This window comes from Maniola hyperantus, chromosome 5 (genome assembly GCF_902806685.2).
Source record: "Maniola hyperantus chromosome 5, iAphHyp1.2, whole genome shotgun sequence".
NCBI lineage: Eukaryota > Metazoa > Arthropoda > Insecta > Lepidoptera > Nymphalidae > Maniola > Maniola hyperantus.
The window spans coordinates 13,725,523-13,753,476 of NC_048540.1; the positions used below are offsets into that span (position 1 = coordinate 13,725,523).

General features: G+C 38.2%; 5 protein-coding genes across 5 annotated transcripts in view; 2 read left to right on the top strand and 3 right to left on the bottom strand.

The window, feature by feature from the left end:
* The window catches only part of LOC117982034 (zinc finger and BTB domain-containing protein 17-like), a 216,961-nt gene that overhangs the window by 18,114 nt on the left and 170,893 nt on the right, over positions 1-27,954 (bottom strand). The window lies entirely within an intron of this gene.
* omd (integrator complex subunit 5 omd) lies at positions 800-14,397 on the top strand. Its single transcript, XM_034968378.2, has 17 exons — positions 800-1,102; positions 1,595-1,742; positions 2,638-2,748; positions 3,257-3,429; positions 4,852-4,972; positions 5,435-5,611; positions 5,938-6,096; positions 6,356-6,668; positions 7,391-7,568; positions 7,954-8,068; positions 8,347-8,570; positions 9,754-9,912; positions 10,689-10,805; positions 11,093-11,261; positions 12,334-12,473; positions 13,390-13,474; positions 14,171-14,397. The coding sequence occupies exons 1-17, from the start codon at positions 884-886 to the stop codon at positions 14,311-14,313; spliced, it is 2,751 nt and encodes a 916-aa protein (XP_034824269.1). The 5' UTR covers positions 800-883; the 3' UTR covers positions 14,314-14,397.
* On the top strand, positions 15,136-20,790 carry LOC117982094 (GPN-loop GTPase 1). Its single transcript, XM_034968380.2, has 9 exons — positions 15,136-15,345; positions 15,435-15,560; positions 16,363-16,530; positions 16,712-16,908; positions 17,605-17,796; positions 18,541-18,593; positions 18,681-18,769; positions 19,921-20,064; positions 20,689-20,790. The coding sequence occupies exons 1-9, from the start codon at positions 15,303-15,305 to the stop codon at positions 20,769-20,771; spliced, it is 1,095 nt and encodes a 364-aa protein (XP_034824271.1). The 5' UTR covers positions 15,136-15,302; the 3' UTR covers positions 20,772-20,790.
* On the bottom strand, positions 21,009-27,947 carry LOC117982095 (FAD synthase-like). Its single transcript, XM_034968381.2, has 5 exons — positions 27,770-27,947; positions 25,309-25,383; positions 23,898-24,254; positions 23,259-23,380; positions 21,009-22,845 (listed from the first exon to the last, which is right to left on the bottom strand). The coding sequence occupies exons 2-5, from the start codon at positions 25,351-25,353 to the stop codon at positions 22,629-22,631; spliced, it is 741 nt and encodes a 246-aa protein (XP_034824272.1). The 5' UTR covers positions 25,354-25,383; positions 27,770-27,947; the 3' UTR covers positions 21,009-22,628.
* Positions 26,206-27,758, bottom strand: LOC117982093 (tRNA (guanine(37)-N1)-methyltransferase). The gene has a single exon (XM_034968379.2). The coding sequence runs from the start codon at positions 27,719-27,721 to the stop codon at positions 26,345-26,347; it is 1,377 nt and encodes a 458-aa protein (XP_034824270.1). The 5' UTR covers positions 27,722-27,758; the 3' UTR covers positions 26,206-26,344.

Below are 27,954 nucleotides of genomic sequence, written 5' to 3' on the forward strand. Positions count from 1 at the left end.
AACTACTTGCTTTAAAGGTTACTTAAATAGTTTAAAAAAAGATATGTATGTATCCACTCTGTCCACGTGAGTTTAGGTTTTAAGCCGTATTATTAAAACCTAAACTAAATAATATGAACTCTTTCACATAGAAAAGTATAGGCTGCATACTTAGTCAATACCTACCTAGCTACTTAAAAAATGCCTTCGGTTGCACACGTAAACTGAAAACTGCGCTACGTAAGGTACAAACACATTACCTACATGCCTTCTGGTTATAATATTATACCTACCTACGTACTATACTGTTTGCTTCTGGTGCAGTTGGGTAAAAATGCTTGCGCCTCTTATTTCTATGCTACCTGCCCTAGTCCCTACCTACCTAGATGGTACCTACTAAAAACCCTATGTAAAAACCACTCGCTAAAGAGTAAACTACTGGAAACATAAAATTACGTCGCCAGCCCCGGGCTAATCCGGTGCTGGCGAGCGCGGGTGATGTGGGTGTGCGGGGCGTCCCCACATCTCATAACCCGATTACCATCAGCTCAACCTTTCGAGTAGGTATCGGGACTATATTAGCTACAGAAGTCACAGTATCATTCGATTCGACTTTCAAATCAAATCAAATCAAGCGAATCGAAATGCAAAAAATGTTCAAAGTGCAAAAATGGGGCAAAACCTTTGACATGCGAGGCATACGAAACATTTTGTTACCTGTGGTCACTGTGGTCTTATTTTTTTTAATATTTTTGACGTTGACGTTGATTTATGACGATAATATTGACGTGAAATGTCAACTGTCAAACCAACGCATTTTTGTTGTGGTGGTTGTGAATTGTGATGGTGTTTTTTAATTCTATTTCAGTTTATAAAATTATATTTAAAATAACTACAAAGCTAAATGATGAATTCTCAAAATAAGTCCACCGCGCTATCTGCGGATCTAAATAGTTTTATTTACGGCGTATCGCGAAGAAATTTTCAAAATGCTCCTGACTTAACTAAAATCGGCATTTTGTTGCTAAAAAACTTCCCGGCAGCTAGAGATGCAGTGTTGGAATACTTTGCAATGGTGTTCCGTGATGCAGTTAACGTATCTATTAACCAAGCAGACTATGAGGTAAGGCCGTTGTTGTTATACTAATACACTTTATAATATTACTAGATGATGCCCGCGACTTCGCCCGCGTGGATTTAGGTTTTTAAAAATCCCGTGGGAACTCTTTAATTTTCCGGGATCAAAAGTAGCGTCCTTCCCCGGGATGCAAGCTATCTTTATACCAAATTTCATCAAAATCGGTTAAACGGATGGGCCGTGAAAAGCTAGCAGACAGACAGACACACTTTCGCATTTTTAATATTAGTATGGATGTGCCTGCAGGTTAGGTACTTTTTCATTTCACGGCTCAACTGCTTAAACCAACCTTAATCGATCATCGATTGATATAATCAGGACCAGAGGGTGTTTAAAATAAGTTGGTTAATAAAATAAAATCCTAATTTAACAGGATTTAAACCTTACCACCTTACCTTCAACTTTTAAGACTGCTGTGCAAAGGAGGTCATCAACTTGGTGTGAACATCCAAACTTTAAATCTTTTCCTTATTTTAGCCTGATGCATCTAACAATGGTTCGCTGGAGAGTGTAAGCATGATCGGCCCGGAACTGAGTAGCTTGGGTGAATCCTGGGCACCATTCATTGCTCCGTGGTGTATCAACCTCATTATGGACATAGCTACGGAGAAGGCCAACTTACAAAGTACATATTTATGACCAATTTATTTAAAGTATTAATCTTGCTATACAAAAAAATTAGCGTTTTAAGAAAATCTTAATATAGAAGAAAAAATTGAAAAGCTACAAAATTGATGTAGCTAAAAATGCAACATTTTGTTAAAGTGTTTTGCAGCTGAAAATAATGTATGTCTGCCTTTAGAATGACATTTCAGCTTTGTAGAGCGTTTTCTCTGTCACTCATACCTGTCTGACGTTTTGTCAGTCTCAACGATAAAGACAATGCTCTGCAAAATCGCTACCTCTTTCTAAAGATCGATGTACATTACTTTCTGCTGCGTACTGTAACTAGCTGACAACTGTATTTGCTTGGGTAAATTTTTTGGAAAATCCTTAGTGATTGTCTAAGTTATAGAGAACTAGCTGCCTGTGACTTCATCCGCGTGTATTTAGGTTTGTAAAAATCCCGTGGGAACTCTTTGATTTGCCGGGATAAAAAGTAGCCTATGTCACTCTCCAAGTCTTAAACTAAACCCATGCAAAAAATCATGTCGATCCGTTGCTCCGTTGCGACGTGATTGAAGGACAAACAAACACACTTTCGTATTTATAATATGGGTAGTGATTTTGAATAAATTATTTGAATTGAATTGAATTATGTGCAACCTAAAAATTTGGCTTTGCAATCAGTACCCTTATTATAAATGCGAAAGTGTGTTTGTTTTGTTGGTTTGTCCTTCAATCACGTCGCAACGGGGCAATGGATCGACGTGATTTTTAGCATGGGTATAGATAAAGGCCTGGAGAGCTACTTTTTATCCAAGGCAATACAAGAGTTCCCACGGGTTTTTAAAAAACCTAAATCACGCGTACAAAATCGTGGGCACACTAGTAAGCTATAAGCAGTACCTCTATTTCAGATACCACTCTGCAGAATACAGAAGCTGTCAGGGTGCTGTTGGATATCACTACTCAGAATCTGACATTACTGAATGCTGAGGAAAGAGCCAAATGTATTGACATGATGCTGGGTAAATAATGTCCATTTAATTATTAATAGGGAGAGAGAGAGCCAGCGCGTGCTAGACCTTCGTTATTTTATAAAAGTTGGAAGTTTCTCTGCCTATTGTGCCCAACACTGGCAGGAATGTTTGTTTGGGTCATAGTGGCTTTGGGAGATAACAGTTAATGAAGGTGTAAAAAATCTTACATCAAAGTATAAAGTCTAATTGTTTTTTATTTTCTACGAAATAGTATATGAAATCATGACATATATTGCCAGACACTTTTAAACTTTAAGGGTGTCTGGCAGGGGGTTGCCATGATATTAAACTTGTCTGGCAATGCATGACGTGATTTCTAATACTATTCTGAAGAAAATATAAAAAGCCACCTTGATCCAAACAAATGTTCCTCCCAGTGTTGGGGATAATATGAAGAGAAACTTTTAGCTTTTATAAAACAACAAAAAGAGAAGTTAATATAGTGTACTCAGTAGTGGGCCGGCGATGGATTGAGATGATTGAAATACACTTGCAGGTTGTCGAGCATGCTCGTGGGCGGTGGGTTGGGTGGGTCGCGCCGAGCCAGCGTTGGTCGCTCCTCGAGCTTTGACCCTCAATGCGGATGCTGCTCGGGCTGTGTTGGCTCATTTGGCCAACCATCCTCCTGCATTGGCCCATGTAAGGGCTGCTTTAGTGGATTTATTTCAGGTAAGTCAAAAAATGTGTAAACTTAATAATAAAATAAATAAATAAAAAATAATTGTAACTGTTACATTAAGGACGGTTACGCACTCATTCGATCCGAGTCCGTGAAATACGTTCCGAAGTAGTCATAGAACTATTTGTATGATAGCTTTTAGCTTATATGTCATAAGTTATGACATAGATATTTTTCATATCCGTATTTTCGCGGATTCGTAGAGCATTGTCTCTATCGTTGAGACCGACAAAACGTCATATAGGTGAGTGACAGAGACAACGCTATACAAAGCTGAAAAGTCATTCTTAAGGCCAATGTACATTATTTTCAGCCGCATACTGAACCATTTTAATTAAGAGATTGTGTAGTGTGTACAACAATTATGAATTAGGCACTTTGCTATGGATTTAATGTTCGGACTTAATTAAAGTACCTTTGAGATTGTACCTGCACAGTAGGTGATTTTTCAATCTATTTGGTAGCCCTTATAAAATGAGGAGCGATCGTGAGAGTGTCTGTTCCAGCGCGCCATTTTCGTCAATCAAGCTTCCCGCTCTGAAAGAAAGGATTTCACACAAATAATATGCCCTGCACTTTCATAGCTCATTTTTCCACACAGCATCTTAATTACAGTTCATATCATTGTAAGCATTCATTCTGTAAATACAGGGTATAACCAGAACGCTGGCAAAAACAAAGACTGATGATTACTGATAACCACAAAAAAAACCGGCCAAGTGCGAGTCAGGCTCGCACACTGAGGGTTCCGTACTACACTCTCCAGTCGTATTTTTTCGACATTTTGCACGATAATTCAAAAACTATGATGCATAAAAATAAATAAAAATCTGTTTTAGAATGCACAGGTAAAGCCCTTTCATATGATACCCCATTTGATATAGTTATCTTACTTCGAATATTGAGAATACTAATTATTAGTTCACGACCACAATTTTTTTTTGTGTGATCTAACTCTAAATTCACCGTTTTCAGATTTTTCCCCTAAAGCCAGCTATAAGACGCACCTACCAAATTTCATGATTCTAGGTCAACGGGAAGTACCCTGTAGGTTTCTAGACAGACAGACAGACAGACAAACAAAGTGATCCTATAAGGGTTCCGTTTTTCCTTTTGAGGTACGGAACCCTAAAAACGCGAAAAAACATATAATAAATCCTATAATTTTGTAAAAGTTTACGGTATATTGCAAATAAAATACCTGACTGATGCTACAGGACAACGAACGTTGCGTAAGTAGGCCACTCGTCAATGCCGCGTCGTAGGCGGGGCATTGACTTGAGTTTTGCACGCTATACATTGCGGGTTTGAATGTATATGTACCTACCCTGTAAAACTAAATGGGCATCACAATTAACATAAATACATTCATTAATTTTTAATGTCGTGTTTTATTAATTTTCGTTTTATAGGAAGCAATCAGGGAAGACAGTAAGGCTGAGTCAAAACGAGATGTAATTCCTTATTTATTAACGCTTGCATCAAAATCAGACATTGTATTGAAGGCGCTTACCCAGGACATCGAGAAAACTTGTGAGTTAAAACTGCCCTTGATGATTTTATATATTTTTATGCATAACGCGCTGATGCCCGCAAGTTCATCCGCGTGAAATTAGATTTTTAAAAATCCCGTGGGAACTCTTTTTCGATTTTTCGGGATAAAAAGTAGCCTATGTCACTCTCCAGGTCTTCTTTATCTATACCCATGCAAAAATCACGTCAATCTGTTGCACCGTTGCGACGTGATTGAAGGACAAACCAACAAATAACAAACCAACAAACAAACACTTTCGCATTTATAATAAGGGTACTGATAGTTTTTGTTTTATCGTGCAAAATGTCGACAAAAATACGACTGTGGTTTCTTAGTACCTGACTTGTTGTTAGTATACCAATTTCAACCATATACCATCATGAATAAAGCTGAGTTTGATTCGACTCTACTCAACTCCTTCTGCAGCTAGCTCTTAGGCTATAGGAGTATTTTATTTGCAGTGACGGATGAAGTGATGGATAGATTGAGTGTGGTATGCAACACTCATCTACACAGTGGAGCGTGGGAAGGCGTCGGGCCCGCTTCACTCGTAGCGTTGCTTCTGCGGTCCGATGTCCATTGCTTCTTACTGCTTCTGAAGCACGCGCAGAGGAATATATTCTGCAGACAGTTATTGGGTAAGAGAAGCGTAATATTTTAAGTATAGAAATTAAATTGATGTCCTATGAGTTCGGACTATCGGTTCCAACTCATCTGAGTAGTTTCCTGCGGGCGAAGTGGTGTGATGACGTGACGCGAGAGCTGTGATTCGACAACTTGTGACAACTGTCAATCCTAGCGGAAACGCAGCAGAAACGCGTTGAATCGAAGCGAATCTTGCACCGCCTGAATCCAGCGGCTCCCTGCGACTCGTCTGATGTCCGTCCATCTAGTTGGAGTTCTTCCAACGCTACATCTTAGTACCTAGTAGTTAGTATGATCAAATTAGTTATTATTATTACAGAATATCTTCTTCAAAAGTTAGAATACGAAAGTCTATTCCCGGATTCCAATCTACCGCTTGTGATGAGTGCAGCAGAAGAAATCAGTGTAGTGAGGGAGAAACTGTTGGTGGGCAACCAGTTGGAGCAGTATTCTATTGCCAGAATACTTATTATAGTCAGTAAGTTATATTTTATTAAACAAAACATCTATTTCAACTATTTTTAACCGACTTCATAATCTAAACGTTTTAAAATCCATTTTGAGTGCTTGCAGGCAGTCTATTCTTTAAACATTTTTTTAACTAAACTATTTAGAAGTTTGCTTTTATATTTCGGCTTTCTAGGACCACTGGTATGGGCTGGGTGTTGATGAATCAGTTATCAGTCGACGAGTGAGTTTGGGTTTTTATATGTATTGATGTTCTACTTTGTCATCAGGTTACAACCTCCCCTCGGAATTCGTGAGCACAGTAAGCTACCTCCTCCAATACTCTCGAAATGATACCACCCTAGCTCTCTTGGTACGAATTATATCAGGTACCATAACCCTGCACACCCCGGCTGATTGCCCCGATGTTAATATGGATACTGAGAGATACCAGGAGTTCATAAAGACCGGGGTGGAGTATGCTTTGAGAGACGCCATGATATCGGATACACAAGTCAATAAATGCTTCGTACAAGGCACGTATTGCGGGGAGTTGAAAACAAGTCTGTATTACTACTGTGCTAATATTGTGAAGCTTTTAAGGTAAGTTTTTAGTTAAATATCTACTAGCTGATGCCCACGACTTTGTCCGCGTGGATTTACATGTTTCAAAATCCCGCGGGATATCTTTGATTTTCCGGGATAAAAAGTAGCCTATGTCCTTCCCCGGGATGTAAGCTAACTCTGTACCAAATTTCATCCAAATCCGTTCGGCGGTTTTTGCGTGATTGAGTAACAAACATCCATACATCCAAACATCCACACTTTCACATTTATGATATTATTATTAGAATAAGATTAAGATAGACAGTGATACTGATTCCGGTGGCTAAATTTTAGATATTCGCATCTTTTTCTCACCATTGACAGACTAACCTAATTTAATTTAGTACTGTCAAACAAGCCAACTTTCATGATTCTATGTCAAGTGTCAACCGGAAGAACCGTATAGGTTTTCTTGACAACAGACGAACAGATTGACAATGCAATGTATAGCGTGCAAAACTCGGGTCAAAGCTCCGCCTACGATGCGGCATTGACTCCGTGTGGCCTACTTACGCAACGTTCGTTGACCTCTAGCGTCAGTCAGATGTTTTATTTGCAGTACATCATCATAAACATTTACAAAATTATAGGATTTTATATATTTTTTGTGGTATAGCAGTAATCATCTAATCAGTACTATCACCGGTCTTCGTTTTTGCCAGCGTTCTGATTACTCCCTGTATATGGCGGTTTATGTTGTATATTATGTATTTTTGTAGGTGGGAGAATTCAACGCGCGTGTCACATTTGCGTACTCGACCGATCGGGCGGGCGGTAGAAGCGAACTTGTATCGAATAGGCGGCGCGTTGCAAGATTACGCCTCTCTACTGCGGATACGTAACTCCTGCACCCTGGCTAACTTGGACGAAATGCCTACTTGCCATGCTTTGGCTGAGGTAAACACTTTTTATAGGTAACAGCTTATTTAATTTTTTTAAATACATACGTGTATTAAAAATTATTACACGTCGAGCTTTAAAAAGTGATACTCGACAGCTAAGGCTTCCCAGAACGTTGTCTCCGTTTTCAAAAAAAAAAAAAAAACCCGGCCAAGTGCGAGTTGGACTCGCACACGAAGGGTTCCGTACTATCGTACAAGATTTAACATTTTTATGTGCAAGATAATGACAACAGCGCCATCTATATGTGATTTGATAAATTTATTTTAATTTATCAAATCACATTTGGTTGGCGCTGTAATTAAAATGTGTTCACGAAAAATTTCGTGAACACAAGAATTTTTTTTATGATGTGACTACAAATTTGTGATTTTGTTGTTAGGTACTCGACAAAGTGGACATGTCCGGCACAAAGTCTCCGCCGCCCAGTGTGGAAGTGATCTTAAAAGTTGTTCAAGCAACTGTTAAATATTTCTTCAGATGTCTACATGAAGAAGGTGAGCTAAACACATGCAAATTTTAATTAATTTTTGAGTAGAAATGATTTACCTAACGACTGTGTGTGTGGCAACTGATACTATGTCAATTTTTACAACTTTACTATCCCCTATTTAACTTCCAATGGGGTTAATTAGGGGTAATTAAATTACATACTAGATGTATGAAGTCCTTCATATTCAAGTTATGCAATAATGATCTAATACATAAACGAAAGTTAAAGGTGATTAAACACTTTCGCATTTATAATAGGGGTAGTGGTATAATATTATTTCAGAAATCATGGCCAAACTCCGTGGCGTACAGACTGCAAGTCGTCTGTTACGTAAACTGTGTCTACATAGTAAGCTCGCGCGAGCGGTGGCGTTGCGGGATTTGCTAGAAACTGCCATGTTCAGAGAGGACAAGATCTTTGGCAGCCGGACCGTGGTGGCCAACACCGTCGCTGCGCCGCGAGAGTGGAGCCGCGACGAGCTGCTCATACATATGAACCAGAAACACGTGAGTATACACTACATCTATATGGCCTAGGCTTAGGGTTTTGATTATATAAATAATTTATGCTCATAATACTACTTGATTATATATAATATCTGTCAGCGGCTTTACTCACGTATTAGTCGACGTTAGCCCGACTAGTTTCGAATCCATCCGGGGCTAGTCGGGCTAACGTCGACTAAATACGTGAGTAAAGCCGCTGACAGATCTCTACATAGTATAAAATAAAGTCGCTTCCCGCGTCTGTATGTATGTATGTATGTATGTATGAACGCGTAGATCTTTTAAACTACGCAACGGATTTTAATGCGGTTTTCACCAATAGATAGAGTGATTCAAGAGGAAGGTTTAAAGCTAAAGTTTGATTCTCAAAAAATTAGAGATCCCTAGAGAAATTGAAATAATGTGAATTGGGTCGGAAAAAAATCCTCTCATTTGAGAGTTTCCGAGGCAATGACACCTCAATGACACCTCAATGACACCACATTAGTATCTACGTTGCACCCATGCGAAGCCGGGGTGGGTCGCTAGTGTTATATATAATGGAAATCACTAACGATAGTTTAAACGCTACAATACTTGATTATTCAATATGGGGGTAATCTTACGTTACGGGCGCCCAAGACGAAGACAGCATTACCCTGTTGAATACTCTACTTTGCACACATCGCGAGACAGTAAAATCAAGGCTAATACAATAGGGTATTTTACCGTTTTTTAAAAATTATCTTAATTTGATCCTAAAGTGATAACAAAGTACCAAAAAATTTACAAAAATTTTATTCGATCGATAAGTGCAATAAAAATACATTTAAATTTTGAATGTCAAATTTCGCTGAGAAAACGCTACCCGCCATCTTTTAGGTTCATGAACCTAAAAGACAGCTCATGAGCTGTCGTGACGTCACACGGATTGGTAAGCAACGGTGTTTTCTTAGTGAAATACATTACAATTTCAGTCCATGTGACGTCACAGTCGGAATTAACATGGCGGCTACGGTATCATGGGTTTTGGATATTTGTAGAACAGATAAAAAAGTGAAATCTTTCAAATGAATTATAAAACTCATAATATAATTTTATAAACAGAAATTAATATTTTTTGATTGCTTATTGCTAATATAGAGCAGGACTTGTGATAAGGTATTGTTGAGCAAGTAGTGTGAAAAATGTTTTTCTGTACCAGGGTCCCATAACTCAACTAACGCAGAGTCACACGTCAGTATTTCACGCGGGCATCATTGGTAAAGGGGTGCGGAAACAAGGCAGCCAGGACGAAAACGACATACCGCCCATACTTACCACCAATAATGAGCTGCTGATGGGGGCGCTTATGTCTTGTATGGTGAGTTTGACATAAGAAATATCAGCTACAACAGACTGACAGACAGTCATCTGTACAAATCCCAAACCATTGTTCCATATTTTATTAGTTTTATCACTTTCCTGGTAAAGTAACTAGGGTCTAAAAAAAGTAAAGTTCGAAAAAGTACTAGGGTCCCATGACTATACATAGAAGACAAAAGCATCCCAAACCATTGTTCCATATTTATTAGTTTTATCTTTATCACATTCCTGGTAAAGTAACTAGGGTCAAAAAAAAGTTCGGAAAAGTACTAGGGTTTATGTCCCATAAACCCCTAAGGGTCTCATAACTACATCGGAAACAAATGCATTAATAGTACACTATACCCTATCCGCGGAAAGAAGTTAGTATAGCACTCTCTCTGTTACGTGATCCCATACAAATGATAGAGGCAAAAATCTCAGTGGACGCTAACCATTTAGCCACAAACCATTCACAAACGAAACTATGTTTTCTACAGTGCGACAAGGCTATCTTGGCGCGTGGCGAAAATTGGAACAAAGACTATCTGCATCCTCTTCTTTTTAATATTGCTAAAAAAGGATGGAACATGAATCTTACATTTAAAGGCTCTAAATTTTAGATCACGCTACAAAAAGGGGGCGTCCATAAATTACGTGAGGTGTTTTTTTGAATTTTCTGTCCCTCCCTCCCCCCTTGGTGAGATGACGTGAGATTTTATTCAACCCCCTCTCCCATCCCCCAATCTTACGTGAGATTTTTCAACAGTGTTCATTTGTCTTTTGTAAACGTAGGACGGCAACAGTGGGGTGGTGGAAGGTGCCACGGCGATATCTTTGCTGCTGGTGGAGCTAGTGTCTCCTGATGTCATGTACAATGGACTGCCCTGGCCTGATGAGGATTTTACTAAGGTACACCTTATTTCTATGACTAGCTTATCCCCGCGACTTCGTCCGCATGGACTATACGAATTTCAAACCCCTATTTTACCCCCTTAGGGGTTGGATTTTCAAAAATCCTTTCTTAGCGGATGTCTACGTCATAATAGCTGAATGCAAAATTTAAGCCCAATCCGTCCAGTAGTTTGAGCTGTGCGTTGATAGATCAGTCAGTCAATCACCTTTTTCTTTTGTACATTTAGAAAAATATTAATTCTTGAAAATTACTTGCTTATGGCAGATGTTTTTGATATGTGTAGCAAGTGAGTATTGAGCGCGAGCTGTACATGCGCTGTGCCGTGGAACGCTGTGGCGTGTCTCGAGCTGCGCTCAGACGCGTGGCCCGTGCGCGTCCGGCCTTATGTCTCGCTTCAGCGTTACTCAGGGCCGCCGCCGCGTCTCTGTTGCATCGACTACGGGCTCATTTGGGTGAGTGTCATGTAGTCTCTACATACGCAAACTAGATGTCGCCACAGGGTCCTTAACCACTCGACATAGATCATCAATCGCACTAATGAAGTTTTCTGTACACGACAATATACAAGTTCCAAGATAGTTGTAACTTCGGTCGGACCAGCTGGTCCCCGGGCATAACAACAGTGTAGAAAAGGTTTTTGTATAGCAAGTGAGTATAGAACGTGAGCTGTACATGCGCTGTGGCGTGTGTAGAGGTGCGCTCAGACGCGTGGCCCGTGCGCGCTCGGCCTTATGTCTCACTTCGGCGTTACTCAGGGCCGCCGCCCGTCTCTACTATATCGATTGAGGGCTCATTTGGGTTAGTGTAGAAAAGGTTTATGTGGCCGACCAATCACAAACATTTTGTTTTCGAAAACCATCAGAAATTTAATTAAAAATGTTTCGAAAACATAGTTTCGTTTATGATTGGTTGGTGAGTGGTGACTCAAAATGGTTTTAACACCCATTGAGTTTTTTGTCTCTGTGAGACAGCCATGTACTAAGTTTTCTCCGTGGATATATGGATCGCTATATCTCTTGGTGCCGGCGCCACGACGACGGCCAAACAATAGGCTACTTGACAATTTTTTTAAGTTGGTCTTAAATGGTTAATATTTGTCCTATTATATCAAAAAAATTAACACTATATTTTTTTGCGCCCTAAAAACCGTAAAACTTTAATTTAAAAAAATATTTTTCTTAGACAGGTGAAAACACTGTCGGCCATGTTTGGCCGATAGATTATCTGTGCTCTGACGTCATGCATTTGTAAACAACAGTATAACCACAGGGTTATACTGTTGTTTACAAATGCATGACGTCAGAGCACAGATAATCTATCGGCCAAACATGGCCGACAGTGTTTTCCAAACATGGCCGACAGTGTTTTCACCTGTCTAAGAAAAATATTTTTTTAAATTAAAGTTTTACGGTTTTTAGGGCGCAAAAAAATATAGTGTTAATTTTTTTGATATAATAGGACAAATATTAACCATTTAAGACCAACTTAAAAAAATTGTCAAGTAGCCTATTATTTTCATTTCAGACCGACACAAGCAATCGGCAGAAATGGCGCACGAGTTGATCGCGCTGATGGAACTCCTCTCCGTTATGACATTAGGACAGTTACTACCGCACCCACTCAGCCACATACTGGAGCTGTCGCCTGAACTTACTGCCAATGAGGTGAGCTAGAAAAAAAAAACCGGCCAAGTGCGAGTCAGGCTCGCGAAATGAGGGTCGTACTACAGTCGTATTTTTTCGACATTTTGCACGATAATTCAAAAACTATGATGCATAAAAATAAATAAAAATCTGTTTTAGAATGTACAGGTGAAGACCTTTCATATGATACCTCACTCACTTCGAAAGTTGAAATACTAATTATTAGTTCATGACCACAATTTAATTTTTTTTTGTGTGATGTAACCCTAAATTCACGGTTTTCAGATTTTTCCCCAAATGTCAGCTATAAGATCTACCTACCTGCCAAATTTCATGATTCTAGGTCAACGGGAAGTACCCTGTAGGTGTCTTGACAGACAGACAGACAGACAGACAACAAAGTGATCCTATAAGGTTCCGTTTTTCATTTTGAGGTACGGAACCCAGAAAAGAATATTAGCCAGTGATGACTAATATTCCTCTTTCCCCTCCAACTAAGCGTCAAGCTTGTGCTAGGAGTAGGTACGACAACAGTGCAACAGGTGGGGTTTGAACCGTCAACCTTTCGGGATTCAGTCCGCTCCTTTAACTGTTGAGCTATTGAGGCTCTGTTCTAATTCTTCTGCTCTAAATTGAATACACTATCTATAGTCCGCGACAGGTTGAGATGGCAATCGGGGTATGAGGCGTGGACAACACAAATTTCAAACCCCTATTTCACCCCCTCAGGGGTTGGATTTTCAAAAATCCTTTCTTAGCGGATGCCTCTGTTATAATAGCTATCTGCATGCCAAATTTCAGCCCGATTCGGCCAGTAGTTTGAGCTGTGCGTTGATAGATCGGTCAGTCAGTCAATCAGTCAGTCAGTCAGTCAGTCACCTTTTCCTTTTATATATTAAACAAAGATAATGATATAATTCTATTTGTTTGTTGGCAGACTGTTCAAGTTTTAAGAGACTGTATATGGAATTACACGCGAGACCACGTGCCTTCGCCTGCGCTATTCAGTTGCGATTCAACAGGTAAACATTTAATTTTTTTAGGGTTCCGTATCTCAAAAAAAGCTGTGATAGCCCAGTGGTTAGGACGTCCGCCTTCTAATCGGAAGTCGGGGGTTCGATCTCGGGCACGCACCTCTAACCTTTCGGAGTCGTGTGCGTTTTAATTAATTAAATATCACTTGCTTTAACGGTGAAGGAAAACATCGTGAGGAAACCTGCATGCCTGAGAGTTGTCCATAATATTCTCAAAGTTATGTGAAGTCTGCCAATCCGAACATGGCCAGCGTGGTATGGCCAAAACCCTTCTCACTCTGCGAGGAGACCCGTCCTCTGTAGTGAGCCGACGATGGGTTGATCATGATGATGATCTCAAAAGCAAAAAAAGAACCCTTATATGATCACTTCGTTGTCTGTCTGTCCGCCTGTCTGTCGTGTCTGTCACGAAAACCTTTAGGGTACTTCCCGTTTATCTAGAATCGTGAAATTTGGCAAGTAGTTAAGTCTTATAGCACAAGTAAAGGAATAATTAATCTAAAAACCGTGGATTTCGGGATAAAACGCAGCCTATGCCCTTCCCCGTCACGTAAGTTAACTCTGAAACAAATGAAAATTGGTTAAACTGTTGGGCAGTGTTGGGCAGACAGACACACTTTCGCATTTATAATTTTAGTATGGAGAATGGATTTAATATTTATTAATACTTATTCTGTTTTCCAGGTCTGCATTGGCGGGACCCGTCCACCTGCAAGCCCCCAGCAACTTATACAGATACACTAAGAATAATTATACAAAAAAGGATATCTAAATTAGGTCACATGTACCCTATCATGTTTTTAAATCTCGAGAAATATAACGTTTAGATATAAAGCGAGTTTGTACTTTTGTAAATAGTCATAAATTATACAAAATACGATTTAATTATTTTAAGAAATAAAGTGCCTAAGTATAAATGAAGATTGTATTATTTAACCTCTGGTATGCCAGAACGTATATGTACATACATATATCTATAAAAAGTTAAAACACCCATATGACCTAAGAGCCAGCGCGTGCCAGACCTTCCTTATTTTATAAAAGCTGAAAGTTTCTCTGCGTATTGTCCCCAACACTGGGAGGAACGTTTGTTTGAATCAAGGTGGCTTTGGGAGATAACAGGTAATAAAAGTGTAAAAAATCATACCTCAAAGTAGGTATAAAGGCTAATTTTTTTATATTTTCTTCAGAATAGTATAATCACGTCATTCATTGCCAGACACTTAGTATTGTGGCAACCCCTTGCCAGACGCCTTTAAAGTTTAACAATATTTACATTACGTGTAAGGGTGTCTGGCGGGCTTACCACGTCACTTGGTGTCTGGCAATACCTGACGTGATTTCTAATACTACTCCGAAGAAAAAAAAAAATAGACTTTACACTTTGACGTAAGATTCTTTACCACCTTAAAGCCACCATGATCCAAACAAACGTTCATCGCAGTGTTGGGAACAATAACGCAGATAAACTTTTAGTTTTTATAAAATAAGGAAGGTCTGGCACGCGCTGGCTCTCTCTCTCTAATAGAATATTCCGAGAGCAAGTTGAAAAAATTAGGGTCTAAAAAGGCTAGAGCGCAGAGCCGTAAAGTGAAATAAAACTTCATTCTATACCTATGTGATAATATGTTTATTCGTCTGTGACTCAAACTTGAATTGGTCTGTGCTTGAAAAATAAATATTATTCTCCATCGGTGTTTTTAATTACCTATTTACATAAAGTTTTACCCATGAAATCATTGATTTGAATCTCGAAACTAAATAAAACGCCTCTATAGAAGACTACCTTCTAATTAGAATCAAACACATATATAAAATGGAAGAAGAATCGCCGAAACCAGTGTGCCTCATAATATTAGGTTAGGATATAAAACTCTTTATGTTTAAAGCTTAAAGACATGTTTCTTTTTATAGTGAAAGTTTATAATAATTGTTTGTATTATAACAGGAATGGCTGGCGCTGGAAAAACATCGTTTACAAGGCGTTTGGCTGGCAAAATCACAAATGGTTCAAGACCGTATTTAGTAAACTTGGATCCGGCGTGTCGAGAGGTTCCTTACCCTGCAAATATAGGTAAATTATACGTCTGATTGGCTGTTTAAGTGTACATACATACATAATAATGCCTTAAAATACTTTGATTTATCTTCAACGTCGTCAGAACAACTCAACCGATGTCATGGGACTTTCGACAGAAACAAATCTACCCAGACCATGAGGCATGTTTCGTTACTGCATTGGGACGCCTGGACATAGGTCTCTTTTAGGGACTTACACACACAAAACTTAATTATTAATTTACACTAAATTGTCATAATATGCCTTTTTGTCTTAAAAGTTGAAATCTCATTCTCTTAGTTTGAGTTACTTGTGTAAGGGACCCACCACATTATTGTCCAAGAACATAACTAGCTTATGCTCGCGACTTCTTCCGCATGGACTACACAAATTTCAAACCCCTATTTCACCTCTTTAGGGGTTGAATTTTCAAAAATCCATCCTTAGAGGATGCCTACGTCATATCGCTATCTGCATGCAAAATTTCAGCCCGATCCATCCAGTAGTTAGAGCTGTGTGTTGATAGATTAGTCAGTCAGTCAAGTCACCTTTTTTCCTTTTATATATTTAGATATATGAAAGACTAGCAGATACCTAGTGTGTGTTACTGCTACGCTAAAACACATCTTCGCATTATTTCCTTTCTAATGAAACCGGTTTGGGCACATCAGTTGGATGGTTCCAAAGTCTATAACAGACATAATTTGTGTAGGAACATTTTTTGTGTTTTACATAATATGATCAAATCAGAAGCAATGCTGAGAGAGGTATGTTACATACACCTTTACAACCATATCTTTATTTTTTTGCTATCCAGATGTAAGAGACACAGTAAACTACAAAGAAGTAATGAAACAGTACGGGCTGGGTCCCAATGGAGGCATAGTCACAGCACTGAACCTGTTCTCAACAAAGTTCGGCCAGGTAGTAGATCTCATTGAGAAGGCGGGCAAGAAACACAAATACTGCATTATTGACACACCAGGTGACACTACATTAAATTGATATGTATGTTGCTTGCAAGTGCTATATTTTTTTTCAAGATCCATAATATTTTGTTCCAGTATTATAAAAATTAACATTTTGAAAATCAGTTTTTCTATAATTTGGGTGGTTATTTGTTTTAAAATTATGTTTAAAAAATCTTTATTTATTCCCTTCAACAGGTCAAATAGAAGTGTTCACATGGTCTGCATCTGGTACAATAGTGACAGAGACGCTGGCTGCCTCATGTCCCACAGTGATTGTGTATGTAATGGACACAGTGCGCAGCGTGTCACCCGTCACGTTCATGTCCAACATGCTGTATGCCTGCTCCATACTGTACAAGACTCGGCTACCCTTCATTGTTGTTATGAACAAGGTAACATTGCATACTGGAAAGAGTTTTGGTAGTTTTGCCAAATATTACTAAAAAAACCTGGTCAAATGCAAGTCAGATGAAGAGTTCCATATCAAGATTACATACTCTTTTTTTAGGGTTCTGTACCTCAAAAGAAAAAACGGAACCTTTATAGGATCACTTTGTTGTTTGTCTGTCTGTCGGTCTGTCAAGAAACCTACAGGGTACTTCCTGTTGACCTAGAATCATGAAATTTGGCAGGTAGGTAGGTCTTATAGCTGACATTCGGGGAAAAATCTGAAAACCGCGAATTTGTGGTTATACACAAAAAAAATTAAACTGTGGTCATGAACTTAAAATTAGTATTTTCAGTTTTCGACGTAAGATAACTATATCAAGTGGGGTATCATATTATGAAAGGTCTTTACTTGTACATTCTAAAACATGCATCATAGTTTTTGAATTATCGTGCAAAATGTCGAAAAAATTCGACTGTAGTCCGGAACCCTCGTTGCGCGAGCCTGACTCGCACTTGGCCGGTTTTTTAATTTATATGGCTACCATTTTTGAAATTTGCAATAGTAATAGACCCTCTGTGAAAATTTCAACTATCTACCTATTTTATCAGACAGACAGATGGAGGGACGGACAGCGTAGGCTTGGTAAATAATAAGGCTTCGGATACGCAACCCTAAAAGTTATTTCTATTAATTCCAGACAGACGTAGTGGACAATAGTTACGCAGTGGAGTGGATGAGAGACTTTGAGGCGTTTCAGGAAGCTTTGGACGCAGATGGTGACGGAGAGGGGAGTTCTTACGTCGGAAACCTCACTCGCTCCATGGCGCTCGCGCTTGATACATTCTATGCTGATCTGAGGAGCTGTGGAGTTAGCGCACACACAGGGGAGGTAATAACGTAAATAATTAAGAGTACGAGAAAACAAAATCGTTAAGTGTTGGCGGGGGACAGGGGAGAATGCTTTTTTGTGATTGGTGGTGACTCAAAAGTCATGTAATCTAAATATGTAAAAGGAAAAGGTGACTGACTGACTGACTGACTGATCTATCAACGCACAGCTCAAACTACTGGACCGATCGGGCTGAAATTTGGCATGCAGATAGCTATTGTGACGTAGGCATCCGCTAAGAAATGATTTTCGAAAATTCAACTCCTAATGGGGTGAAGTAGGGGTTTGAAATTTGTGTAGTCCACGCGGACGAAGTCGCGAGCATAAGCTAGTCAAGATAATGTGCGCAATGAGGTCCCGAACGGGCACAGGCTGACTTTTATGCTAAGCAACTGCCTAAGCTTGGCCATCGGGGGTGTCCGGCTATTAGGCGTCTATAGGTGGTGGTCTGTGGTTCTATGGAACGATTCACTAACTCAGTATTCAACACTGAATGATGATGACCACACTCATTTTAATCACTCATCAATAACCATTTGCCTAATATTGTAGTTTTAGTGATTTAGTATTTTTCAAAGTATACCGTGCAAAACTCGAGGTTATTGCCCCGTCTAGGACGCGGCATTGATCCCGCGGCATTTATCTACGCAACGTTTTTTATATCGACGCGAACGAAGTCGTGGGCATCAGCTAGTATTATATAGATAACATAATTATTATTATATCTTATAATCTCTCTTACAGGGCATAGAGGAATTTTTCAAGCTAGTAGATGACGCAGCTGAAGAATATGAAAAGTAAGTGTATTGTTGTCTCCCTTGCACAACCGTATCTGTCATTTTAACACAGAATTATTAATTGTAGTATATTTTATTTACTTGTAGAGACTACAAAGCCGATTGGTTGAGAATGCGCGCAGAAAAACTAGAAGAGCAGAAGAGGAAAGAAGAAGAATTAAAACAGGGAGATAAAGGCAAGTGCTGTGTCTAATTTCTCGTGTTTTGTAGATAGATTTTTGGTCCTTGATGTTATTACCACAACTGCTGATTAGTTTTTCTCAGAATTGATTATTTTATTGTCAACTATCTGATGCCCGCGACTTCATCCAAAAAGCAAGATGGTGAATTTCAAAATGGCTCCCATCCCGTCCCGACCGTAGATAGAATAGGTAGATGTAAGTACTGTGTAACCGCGTATGAGATGGCGATAGCACGACGTAACGATGAATAACACGACAATTATTACCATTCTTTAGTAGTCAATATTTGTATTAACCGATCCACAATATTTGTATTAAACGTTTTTTTATGTGAAAACAAGTAAATAACTCATGAGAAATACAATTACGCCACGAATTCTCAAAGTTTGTTTTGCAACCTCTTGTATGTATTCTTGAAAAAACCAGTTACACGATAAGGGACAAAAAATAGGTTAGCTGCATCTCTGTTTATCACATTAGTAACTTTATCTGTGCTCTCTTTTTAGTGCGAATGAGAAAGCAAACGTTCCTGCATCTACCTTTATTACTCTATCTACGGTCCCGACTAATATTATAAAGGCGAAAGTTTGTATGTGTGTGTGTATGTTTGTTACTCCTTCACGCAAAAACTACTCGACGGATTTGACTAAAATTTGGAATGGAGATAGATTATACCCTGGATTAATACATAGGCTACTTTTTATCCTGGAAAATAAAAGAGTTCCCGCGGGATTTTGAAAAACGTAAATCCACGCGGACGAAGTCGCGGGTATCAGCTAGTGCAAATTAAAAAACACATAATGTAACATCTTGTACGCTGGTACAGAACCCTTTATGTGCGAGTCCGACTCACACTACGTACATGAAGGGTACTAACGGGTCTTATTAGTAAGACGCCGCAGTCCGTCCGTCCATCTGTCTGTCAGCGGTTTTCACAGAATGTATATTTCTATTGCCGCTATAACAACAGAATATACCGATAATTTCAAAATTGCCGCCACGGAAAAAAAGTGTTATTTCTTGTACGATGATACCCTTGGTACTGTGCAAGCCCGACTCGCATTTCTGTTACAACCGATTTTTTATTTTTTTCGATTCTTCAATTTTATCGATTTTTGTCATACCCGATTGTCTTTTTTTGCCAGGCGACCCAAGCACGGTGATGCCTAAAAAGAAGTTAATAGAGGAAGTGGCGGGCGGCCGCGAAATTAGCGACATGTACCTCAGACATCCCGGCAACGAGAGCTCTAGTGATGAAGAGGGCACCGAGACACAACCAGAGGAAATAGGTACGTCCTATACAATATTTTTTTGTGTTAAACTAAGGTTTCATGCGTGGCCACTATTAAAAAAAACCGGCCAAGTGCGAGTCAGGCTCGCGCAACGAGGGTTCCGTACTACAGTCCTATTTTTTCGACATTTTGCAGGATAATTCAAAAACTATGATACATAAAAAGAAATAAAAATCTGTTTTAGAATGCACAGGTGAAAACCTTTCATATGATACCCCACTTGATATAGTTATCTTACTTAGAAAATTGAGAATACTAATTATTATTAGTTCATGACCATACTGTGTGATGTAACCACAAATTCAAGATTTTCAGATTTTTCCCCAAATGTCAGCTATAAGATCTACATACCTGCCAAATTTCATGGTCAACGGGAAGTACCTTGTAGGTGTCTTGACAGACAGACAGACAACAAAGTGATCCTATAAGGATTCCGTTTTTCCTATTGAGGTACGGAACCCTAAAAAAGAAAACGGCGGACAGTAAGTAGGCTAAATACTAAAATATTCAAACATTTTTACTCAAAGGAAACCGTAAAGGAAACTATCTCTTGTTCTTCAATTATTAGGTAATAAGCAACTGGTTTTAATTTAAAATTAAAACAAAATATTTCTTTTTTAGATGATAAGCCGGAAGATGTTGCCGCATTCCAGGAATTTATCCGAAAACACGTGAAACCCAATAATACTGAACACAAAACTTAATAAAAAAATGTTACATTTACTTATAATCTTTTACTATACTATCTTTCGCGTTCCGAAGTAACGCTGTTAGCATACCGAACTAATTATTTCGTCGTGAACACATTTTTCCCTTTACTTGTGCTATAAGAGTTAAGACATTGCTCCCTGCTTTCATGATTCTAGGTCATGACGTTTTATTCTTCGCTGAATATACTAAAGTCAGGCTTTTCGAGGTTTTTGATAAAATAAACCAAAATATCGGTGTAAGAACAATTTAATTTCAAAATCACAGACCTTTTAAAATCAGAATTTTAACATAAATATTATAACAAGCGATTATTTTGTAAATCTGTCTAACGAAAGCTGAAAGTGAATTTTAAGAATTTTTGAATTTTTTTTGCCGCCATTTCTCACTACAGTCCGACAAGGCTCTCTTGGCACTTGAATGACATTGACAGGGGGGCGCTGTTGGAGAACAAAGGCTAAGAATATTCAAACAAGAACAAAGGGGACACTTGACTGCAACGTTATCTCCGATTTTCGCCACGCGCCAAGATAGCCTTGTCGCACTGTATCAGTTTCAGCTTTCATTAGATATTCTAGACACTCTATGACTGTGGTCTGTGGGCAATGTCGAATTCTATGAATTGACTTATAAAGCATATTTTATACGAGACTATCTTCGGTAAAAAAAGCACTTTCGGTCGCATTAGAGAATAACAAAAAAATATTAGGCATACTCGTACCTCCATAAAGGTAAAAATTATAAAACTAGTTAATAAATATTTTGCTATATTATTATAGTTTACATATACACCCGGACAATGTCCGTGCATACGCAACAATCGCTAGACTGAAGAGCGTACCTAGATTTGCCCCCGGCCTAAATGTAATAAATTAATTATCTACATAAAAGTAAAAAAAAAAAAACCAACCATCATACCCATTTTAATAAATTAAGTAACATACGTACGCGACAGGTCGAGATGACAATCGTGGTATGAGGCGGGGGACGCCCCGCACCTCAACCGCGCTCGCCCGCACTGGCGGGGTGATTACGTAAAATATTGCAGTAGCGACTGCAATGCGACAGTTTATTTGCTGTCTCTCTTCTTATTTAGCTTTGTGGCTATTGCTGTATCTCTCTAGGCGCTGTTACGTGTGACGTTTGACAGCAATGATCGCGAGATTTACGCCTGCGCAAGATACGTAATCACCCCTCGGGTTAGCGCAGGGCCCATCCCCTGATATTGCCACCTCGACCTGACGCGTACTATGCGTAGTGAAGACAAATAATTTTGCATTGCGCATTAAAAATATAGTTTAAAATTGATCTAAATAGAGTGTATAAATTATACAGATAAATTAATTAAGATTTAAGTAACTTAACCTTCCTGTAATATTTTATAAACTTCTAACATATTTTTAAATATAAAAGGAAAAATTGCATTTTACATTAAATTGAGATTTCAGAGTAGTAATAATCTAAAAACAGATTACAATAAAAAGTGGCTATGACAAAAATTCTGTCTCTGTCGTAATATTTAATTTAAACATTCAGAATATTAATCATTATTATATTGAAGTCGAGCCCTTTGTACAAAATAAGATGTGGTACAGTACGCGGCAGACAATAATGTGCATCGGCCTTTAGAATGCCATTTCGACTTGGTAGAGCGTTGTCTCTGTCATTCATACCTATATGACGTTTTGTCGGTATCATTGATAGAGACAACGCTCTACAAATCCCCTATCTCCTTCCAAAGGTCGATGTACATTATTTTCTGCCGCGTACTGTAAATATTTATAAAGTTTAGACCAGTCAATTTAGTTTTGCTATTATGTACAACAGAGTTAATACCATTAACAGCTTTCGTCTCACTCACATACAATATGGTTTTCGATAGTTTTTAGATCAGAATGTCCGTTTTGGTTCGCGTGTCCGTTGAGCGAGGGCGCTGTGCCGCGGCCCGCGCGCTCAAGCGAGGGGTCAGACAGTTTCCACGCGGGGCGGTAAGAGATGCTGCCGTATATGTCTGTGTATGCCAGGGCGGGGTTCGGTGACGTGTTGTGTATGCTTCCGATTGAAGTGTACCTATACAAAAACAATGGTAGGTAAAAATTCTGAGCGCAACTAAATTTGATATTATTCGCATCTTTTTAAGAGAAGGACAGATAAAACTTCTTTTCGGCCTAAACTTGTGACTCAACCAACCTCTATAGTCACTAGTGAGCCACACACAATGAAGCAGTATAATTAATAAATCAGTAGGTACCCTTATTATAAAATATGCGAAAGTGTGTTTGTTTGTCCTTCAATCACGTCAAAACAGTGCAACGGATTGACGTGATTTTTTTGCATGGGTATAGAAAGACCTGGAGATTGACATGCTACTTTTTATCCCGGAAAATCAAAGAGTTCCCACGGGATTAAAAAAAAACAATTCCACGCGATCGAAGTCGCGGGCATCAGCTAGTAGTGAATAAATAATATGATTTTGTTCTCACCCTCTGTCGTAAAGGCTGCAGTAGGGAACTTGTCGCTGAAGGATGTAGCTCCATATCTGGTGGTAGCTCCAATTTAATAGCGGAGACACGCGGACTATTTGAGGCCAGTTTTGGTCCGTTTTCTGTAATACACACGAATTTCTTGCATATTACAGTAGCCGGCAAGAAGTACCATCACCCTTTAGAAAGAGATTTCGGTTTCGTAGAGCGTTGTTTCTTTCACTCATACCTATGTGACGCTTCGTCAGTCTCAACGACAGAGACAACGCTCTACGAAACCGATACCTCTTTCTAAAGGCTGATGTACAATAACTCCAAAACAAATCAATTATTTCTTTAAAATACTTGTGTCAACATAACCTCACTTCACGTTGTTTGTCAAAATCTCTCACAAATACATCTTGACAAACAAAAAAAAGTGGTAACGCAGATAAGGACACGTTTGTTACGTTCTAAATGCATTTAGCTATCTCCCTCTATCAGTAAGAGTCACAATAGGGTTACTTCTACAGGTATTTATTCTGAGGTCACAATAGATCGGCAACAGTCAACGTGACAGTGTCTAAAAAGAAACCCTGCACAGCCGCTAAATTCAAGAAGAAGCAGAAAAAGAACCTGCCACTTTCGGAGTATACTTACTTGCATAAATTTCAGCCCTTCACTATAAGGATCAGATCGTCTAGTTCCCATAAAACACGCTTTCAATCTATTGTCTCTTTCCAACATCCTCTGTAGAGACAACTTCATATCTCCCTCCATCACCATCAACTTGACTCCATAATGTTCTTCCACTTGCATAACAAAATCCTCTATTTCCCTAAAAGGTCCTTTAGTCCTTATGTACACAATTTTTAAATCTCTTCTAATGTTATTTGGCTTGTGTAAGTCATCTAGGACGTTTATTAGTATATCTAGTAGAACTGTGCAGTCTTTGCCGCCGTTGAATGATAGAAATACTTCGTCTAGTTGGAATTTTTGGAAACATTCTCGGATGATCTGAAAAAGGCAGTGAACACAGTGAGTGGTTACTGATAACAATCTTACTGTCACTTGCAGTCGAAACAGCCTTTTAGATAAGAACTGAAACTCATTTAGCATCATATGGTTGAAATTTTATTTCATTTAATTTTATTACAAAGGCATACAAAACATGTAACTATAAAGTGTCTAAATATAAAAACAATAGATCAGGATCTAAGTAACAGCCTCTTTTAGGTGTATAGTCCATAAAAATACGGTTCAACTTTATGATAAAGACTAAAATCGTACTTTTGACATAAAATGTGACACAAAAGTTAAATGACACGTTAAGAATTAAATTTTACGCGTTATACACAACATTACATAAACACCTATATTCGTTAAACAAGATTCAAACATAGAATTTGTAAGTTATTGTAAACAGAATTGTATTGCATGGAAACAAAACAGGAAATGGAAATAATTTAACTAAATAACGGGCTAACGTCGACTAGGTACACACGTGAGTAAAGCCGGGACAGATATTATTTAGAAAGGAAATAATTTCCTTGGATTCTCCCGACAGAAGTGAAGCTTCTACGCATTTTTAGGGAAAGTAATTTCCGCCTTATATTCGGGAGGGTTCGATCCTGTAGGTTATGTGCTACTTTAATGGTTAAAGAAATCATCACAAGGAAGCATGCATGAGGGTTCTCCATAATGTTCTCAAAGGTGAGTGAAGTCTGCTAATCCTTACTTGGCTGGCTTGGTAGACTATGGTCAAACCCTTCAAACAAACAAATACTTTTTTATACATGGCATAATTTTGTATATCAAATATTTGAAAAGAGCAACTGCCGAGTTTCTTGCTGGTTCTTCTCGGTAGGAAAGGCATTCCGAACCAGTGGTAGATGCATCCGACGATTCAAAAGTACTTGTGAAAGTTTACTTGAATAAAAAAATATTTATTATTATTATTATTCTCATTCTGAGAGAAGACCTATTCTCAGTAGAGAGCTAACGATGGGTTGATCATGATGATGATATTTTTTAACTACTACACTAGACTTCAAAATTACATAATAAATACCTGTTGAGACTCGCTCACAACTGTGTCAATATCTTCAAAATCCATGTCTTATCCGCGTGGTAACGCATCACTCGACTGAAATTGCAAAAAACAATTATCCAGTAGTAATCACTATTTAAATATACAGTGTAGTTTATGTAAGAAAATACAGGTTTTTATATATTCATTTCAATGCCATAATCATTATTTGTTCGAATAGCTTTTCAATTTTACCTTGAAACTCTACAAAAAATATTTTTGAAATGAATTGTATATATATTATTATATGTATCAGTAAACAATTAGCAGCAGCGTTTTTCTGTTTCTATGCAGACTGGAGGGCTACTCAGACCACTTTGAATAAGCAGGCTGTGATCCTGATTCAGATGTATTCTTGACACCAATACAGTCTACCAACTGAGAAATCTAGGCCGCGTTATCCACAAAAAGGTAGACCCAACTGTATACACCAAATTTATTATTACTGCTTAGGCCAAGTACAGTGGCAGCTTTATATCACACTACAACCAGTTTCTAGTGGTACCAGCAGTGGCGTGCACCGTATTCAAGCCTGGGTAGGCAGGTAAGAATCCTATTTAGTCATAGTGAAAAATAAGCATTGAGTTATTAGGACTAGGGTCACTAGGTAAGCAGTGCATTTATGACCTACACACCACTGGGTGCCAGGCCCGCTCTTCCATAAACGTTGAACGTGTTGGGTTACTGTACAGATTTCCTTACACTGTGGCAAAAGGTTTCTGGTTACATACATGCATGGTCTTTTTACATGCAAGTAGCATGCTATTTATTTCATGAGTACAGGGGATTCTGAACTGATGACTGGGGGGGATTTATTTCATATTTAATTTACTTAAATCTAGCCTTTATCAAATAAGTAATAAGAGTCATAAATAAAGGTATACTTTATTACTTAATATCATAATATTATGTACAGTGGTTCTTACACTCAAGATTAAAGTAAGTTAAATCCAATAAAGAAGTACAAAACTTTTCAAGTTCTCTTTTCAACTTTTCAATCTTTAAAGTTTACAAATAACTATTCTTCTTGTACACTAGAACAATGCTTTTTACTAGGTGGTTCACTATTTTCCTCCCCTTCGTTACTTGAAAAAAGTATTTCCTTAGTCAATTTAAAAGTGACTCGCATCATCTCTTTCTTTGGAGAAACATTTCTGACATCAAAAATGTCTGATATTAGATCTGTTACATCTTTCCCAATATTTTCACATACCATCTTCTTAGCTATAGCATAAGGATCCTCTCCTATAGCAAAACAATACACATGTACAAGTATTTCACAGTTGAATTTATCTTTGAGCTCAAACTCTTTGATTAATCCATTGAAATTTTTCAAAAATTCAACAGCCATAGCTGGTAAATTCATGGTTATATGTATTTTGGCACCTTTATCAAGTTTTTCCATTCCATTACAGTAATCTAGTATGAAGTCTCTAAATGTGTTGCATATGAAATCTTTACCGTCAATATTAAATGATTTGAAAAGGTTCATATTGACTTTATTCTGTTTAGCGTTATGGTTCAACCATTTAAATGATTCAGGGTTTAAGTCATTGGCGAAAACTCTGCTCTTTCGTTTTGCTGCTGGAACTGCAAAGGGTCCAACACCACAAAATACATCAAATAATATATCCCCAGGCTTCAGAAACTCTAGTATTCTTTCATGTTCTTTACATAATCTCGGGTTCCAATAAACTTTGGAAAAGTCAAATTGGAAGTTACATCTGTTCTCTTTCACTGTCACTAAGAAATCTTCTTCACCAGCGATCACTTCCATACTAAAGTTTCTATAAGTATTATCTATAATGTTACTCTTATTGACTACTGTGCGGCAAGTATTGATTTTGTCTATTAGGACTTGACCGATGAGTGAGCGGTAGTCTAATAAGTGATCTCTTAAATTCAGATGTATTATGTGTCCGATTTGAGAAAACCCACTTACAACTTCTTCATTCTTGGGCAGAACTGCTTTGAAAATCTCATCATATTTAAAGTTATCGTAACTTAACTGGATTTCCTTAGTTTCATAATTATCTTCGGTGATGCTCTGCTGCTTGAGTGAAGTGCGGGCGTTTTCGGATATGTCGAGCCATTTTGATACTTTTACTGGGTCAAAATAAATGCACTTGGTCACAGTTTCACCATTCTTGTCTTGTAAACTTTGCACTGGCTTAAAATTTGAGAGTTTAAGAAAATAAGGTTTGCATATTTGGGTGATTTTCGACAGTTTTTCGTCAGATACTTTCAGGATTGGCACAGTAATATTACGCGAGAATTTTTCGCGATCGAGGTCTATCATACCACGAACTCCAGTTGGTAACAATAAACCACTCGCAGAAGAAGACATTTTAACTCGAAAAATCAGCAATATTCTACGAATTAGGGTCAAAGTCATAACAAATTGGAAACTACACTACACACTCAGTATGAAATGAATACTAACCTATTTCAAGGTAACATGATTATAAACAGCACGAATATTTTTTTGGTGACCACTATTTTTTCTCCCTTTCTGCATATATTACATAAAAGTATCAGTTTTACTGTGTGGGAATTGAGAATTTGAGATATTTAAAAAATCCTAAAATAATAAAACCAAAAAGTTGAAATTTGTCGCGTGAGCACTTG

Bases quoted from the DNA above. Each gene is read 5' to 3' on its own strand.
- omd (XM_034968378.2), top strand. From the start codon at position 884: ATGATGAATTCTCAAAATAAGTCCACCGCGCTATCTGCGGATCTAAAT. The intron at 3,430-4,851 runs GTAAGTCAAAAA...TTCGTTTTATAG, and splicing joins CTTTAGTGGATTTATTTCAG to GAAGCAATCAGGGAAGACAG. The intron at 7,569-7,953 runs GTAAACACTTTT...TTTTGTTGTTAG, and splicing joins CTTGCCATGCTTTGGCTGAG to GTACTCGACAAAGTGGACAT.
- LOC117982094 (XM_034968380.2), top strand. From the start codon at position 15,303: ATGGAAGAAGAATCGCCGAAACCAGTGTGCCTCATAATATTAG. The intron at 16,531-16,711 runs GTGACACTACAT...TCCCTTCAACAG, and splicing joins CTGCATTATTGACACACCAG to GTCAAATAGAAGTGTTCACA. The intron at 16,909-17,604 runs GTAACATTGCAT...TATTAATTCCAG, and splicing joins TCATTGTTGTTATGAACAAG to ACAGACGTAGTGGACAATAG.
- LOC117982095 (XM_034968381.2), bottom strand. From the start codon at position 25,353: ATGGATTTTGAAGATATTGACACAGTTGTGAGCGAGTCTCAACAG. The intron at 24,255-25,308 runs GTATTTATTATG...TGCCTTTTTCAG, and splicing joins TTGTGAGCGAGTCTCAACAG to ATCATCCGAGAATGTTTCCA. The intron at 22,846-23,258 runs GTGAGAACAAAA...GTTTTTGTATAG, and splicing joins TGCAGCCTTTACGACAGAGG to GTACACTTCAATCGGAAGCA.
- LOC117982093 (XM_034968379.2), bottom strand. From the start codon at position 27,721: ATGACTTTGACCCTAATTCGTAGAATATTGCTGATTTTTCGAGTTAAA.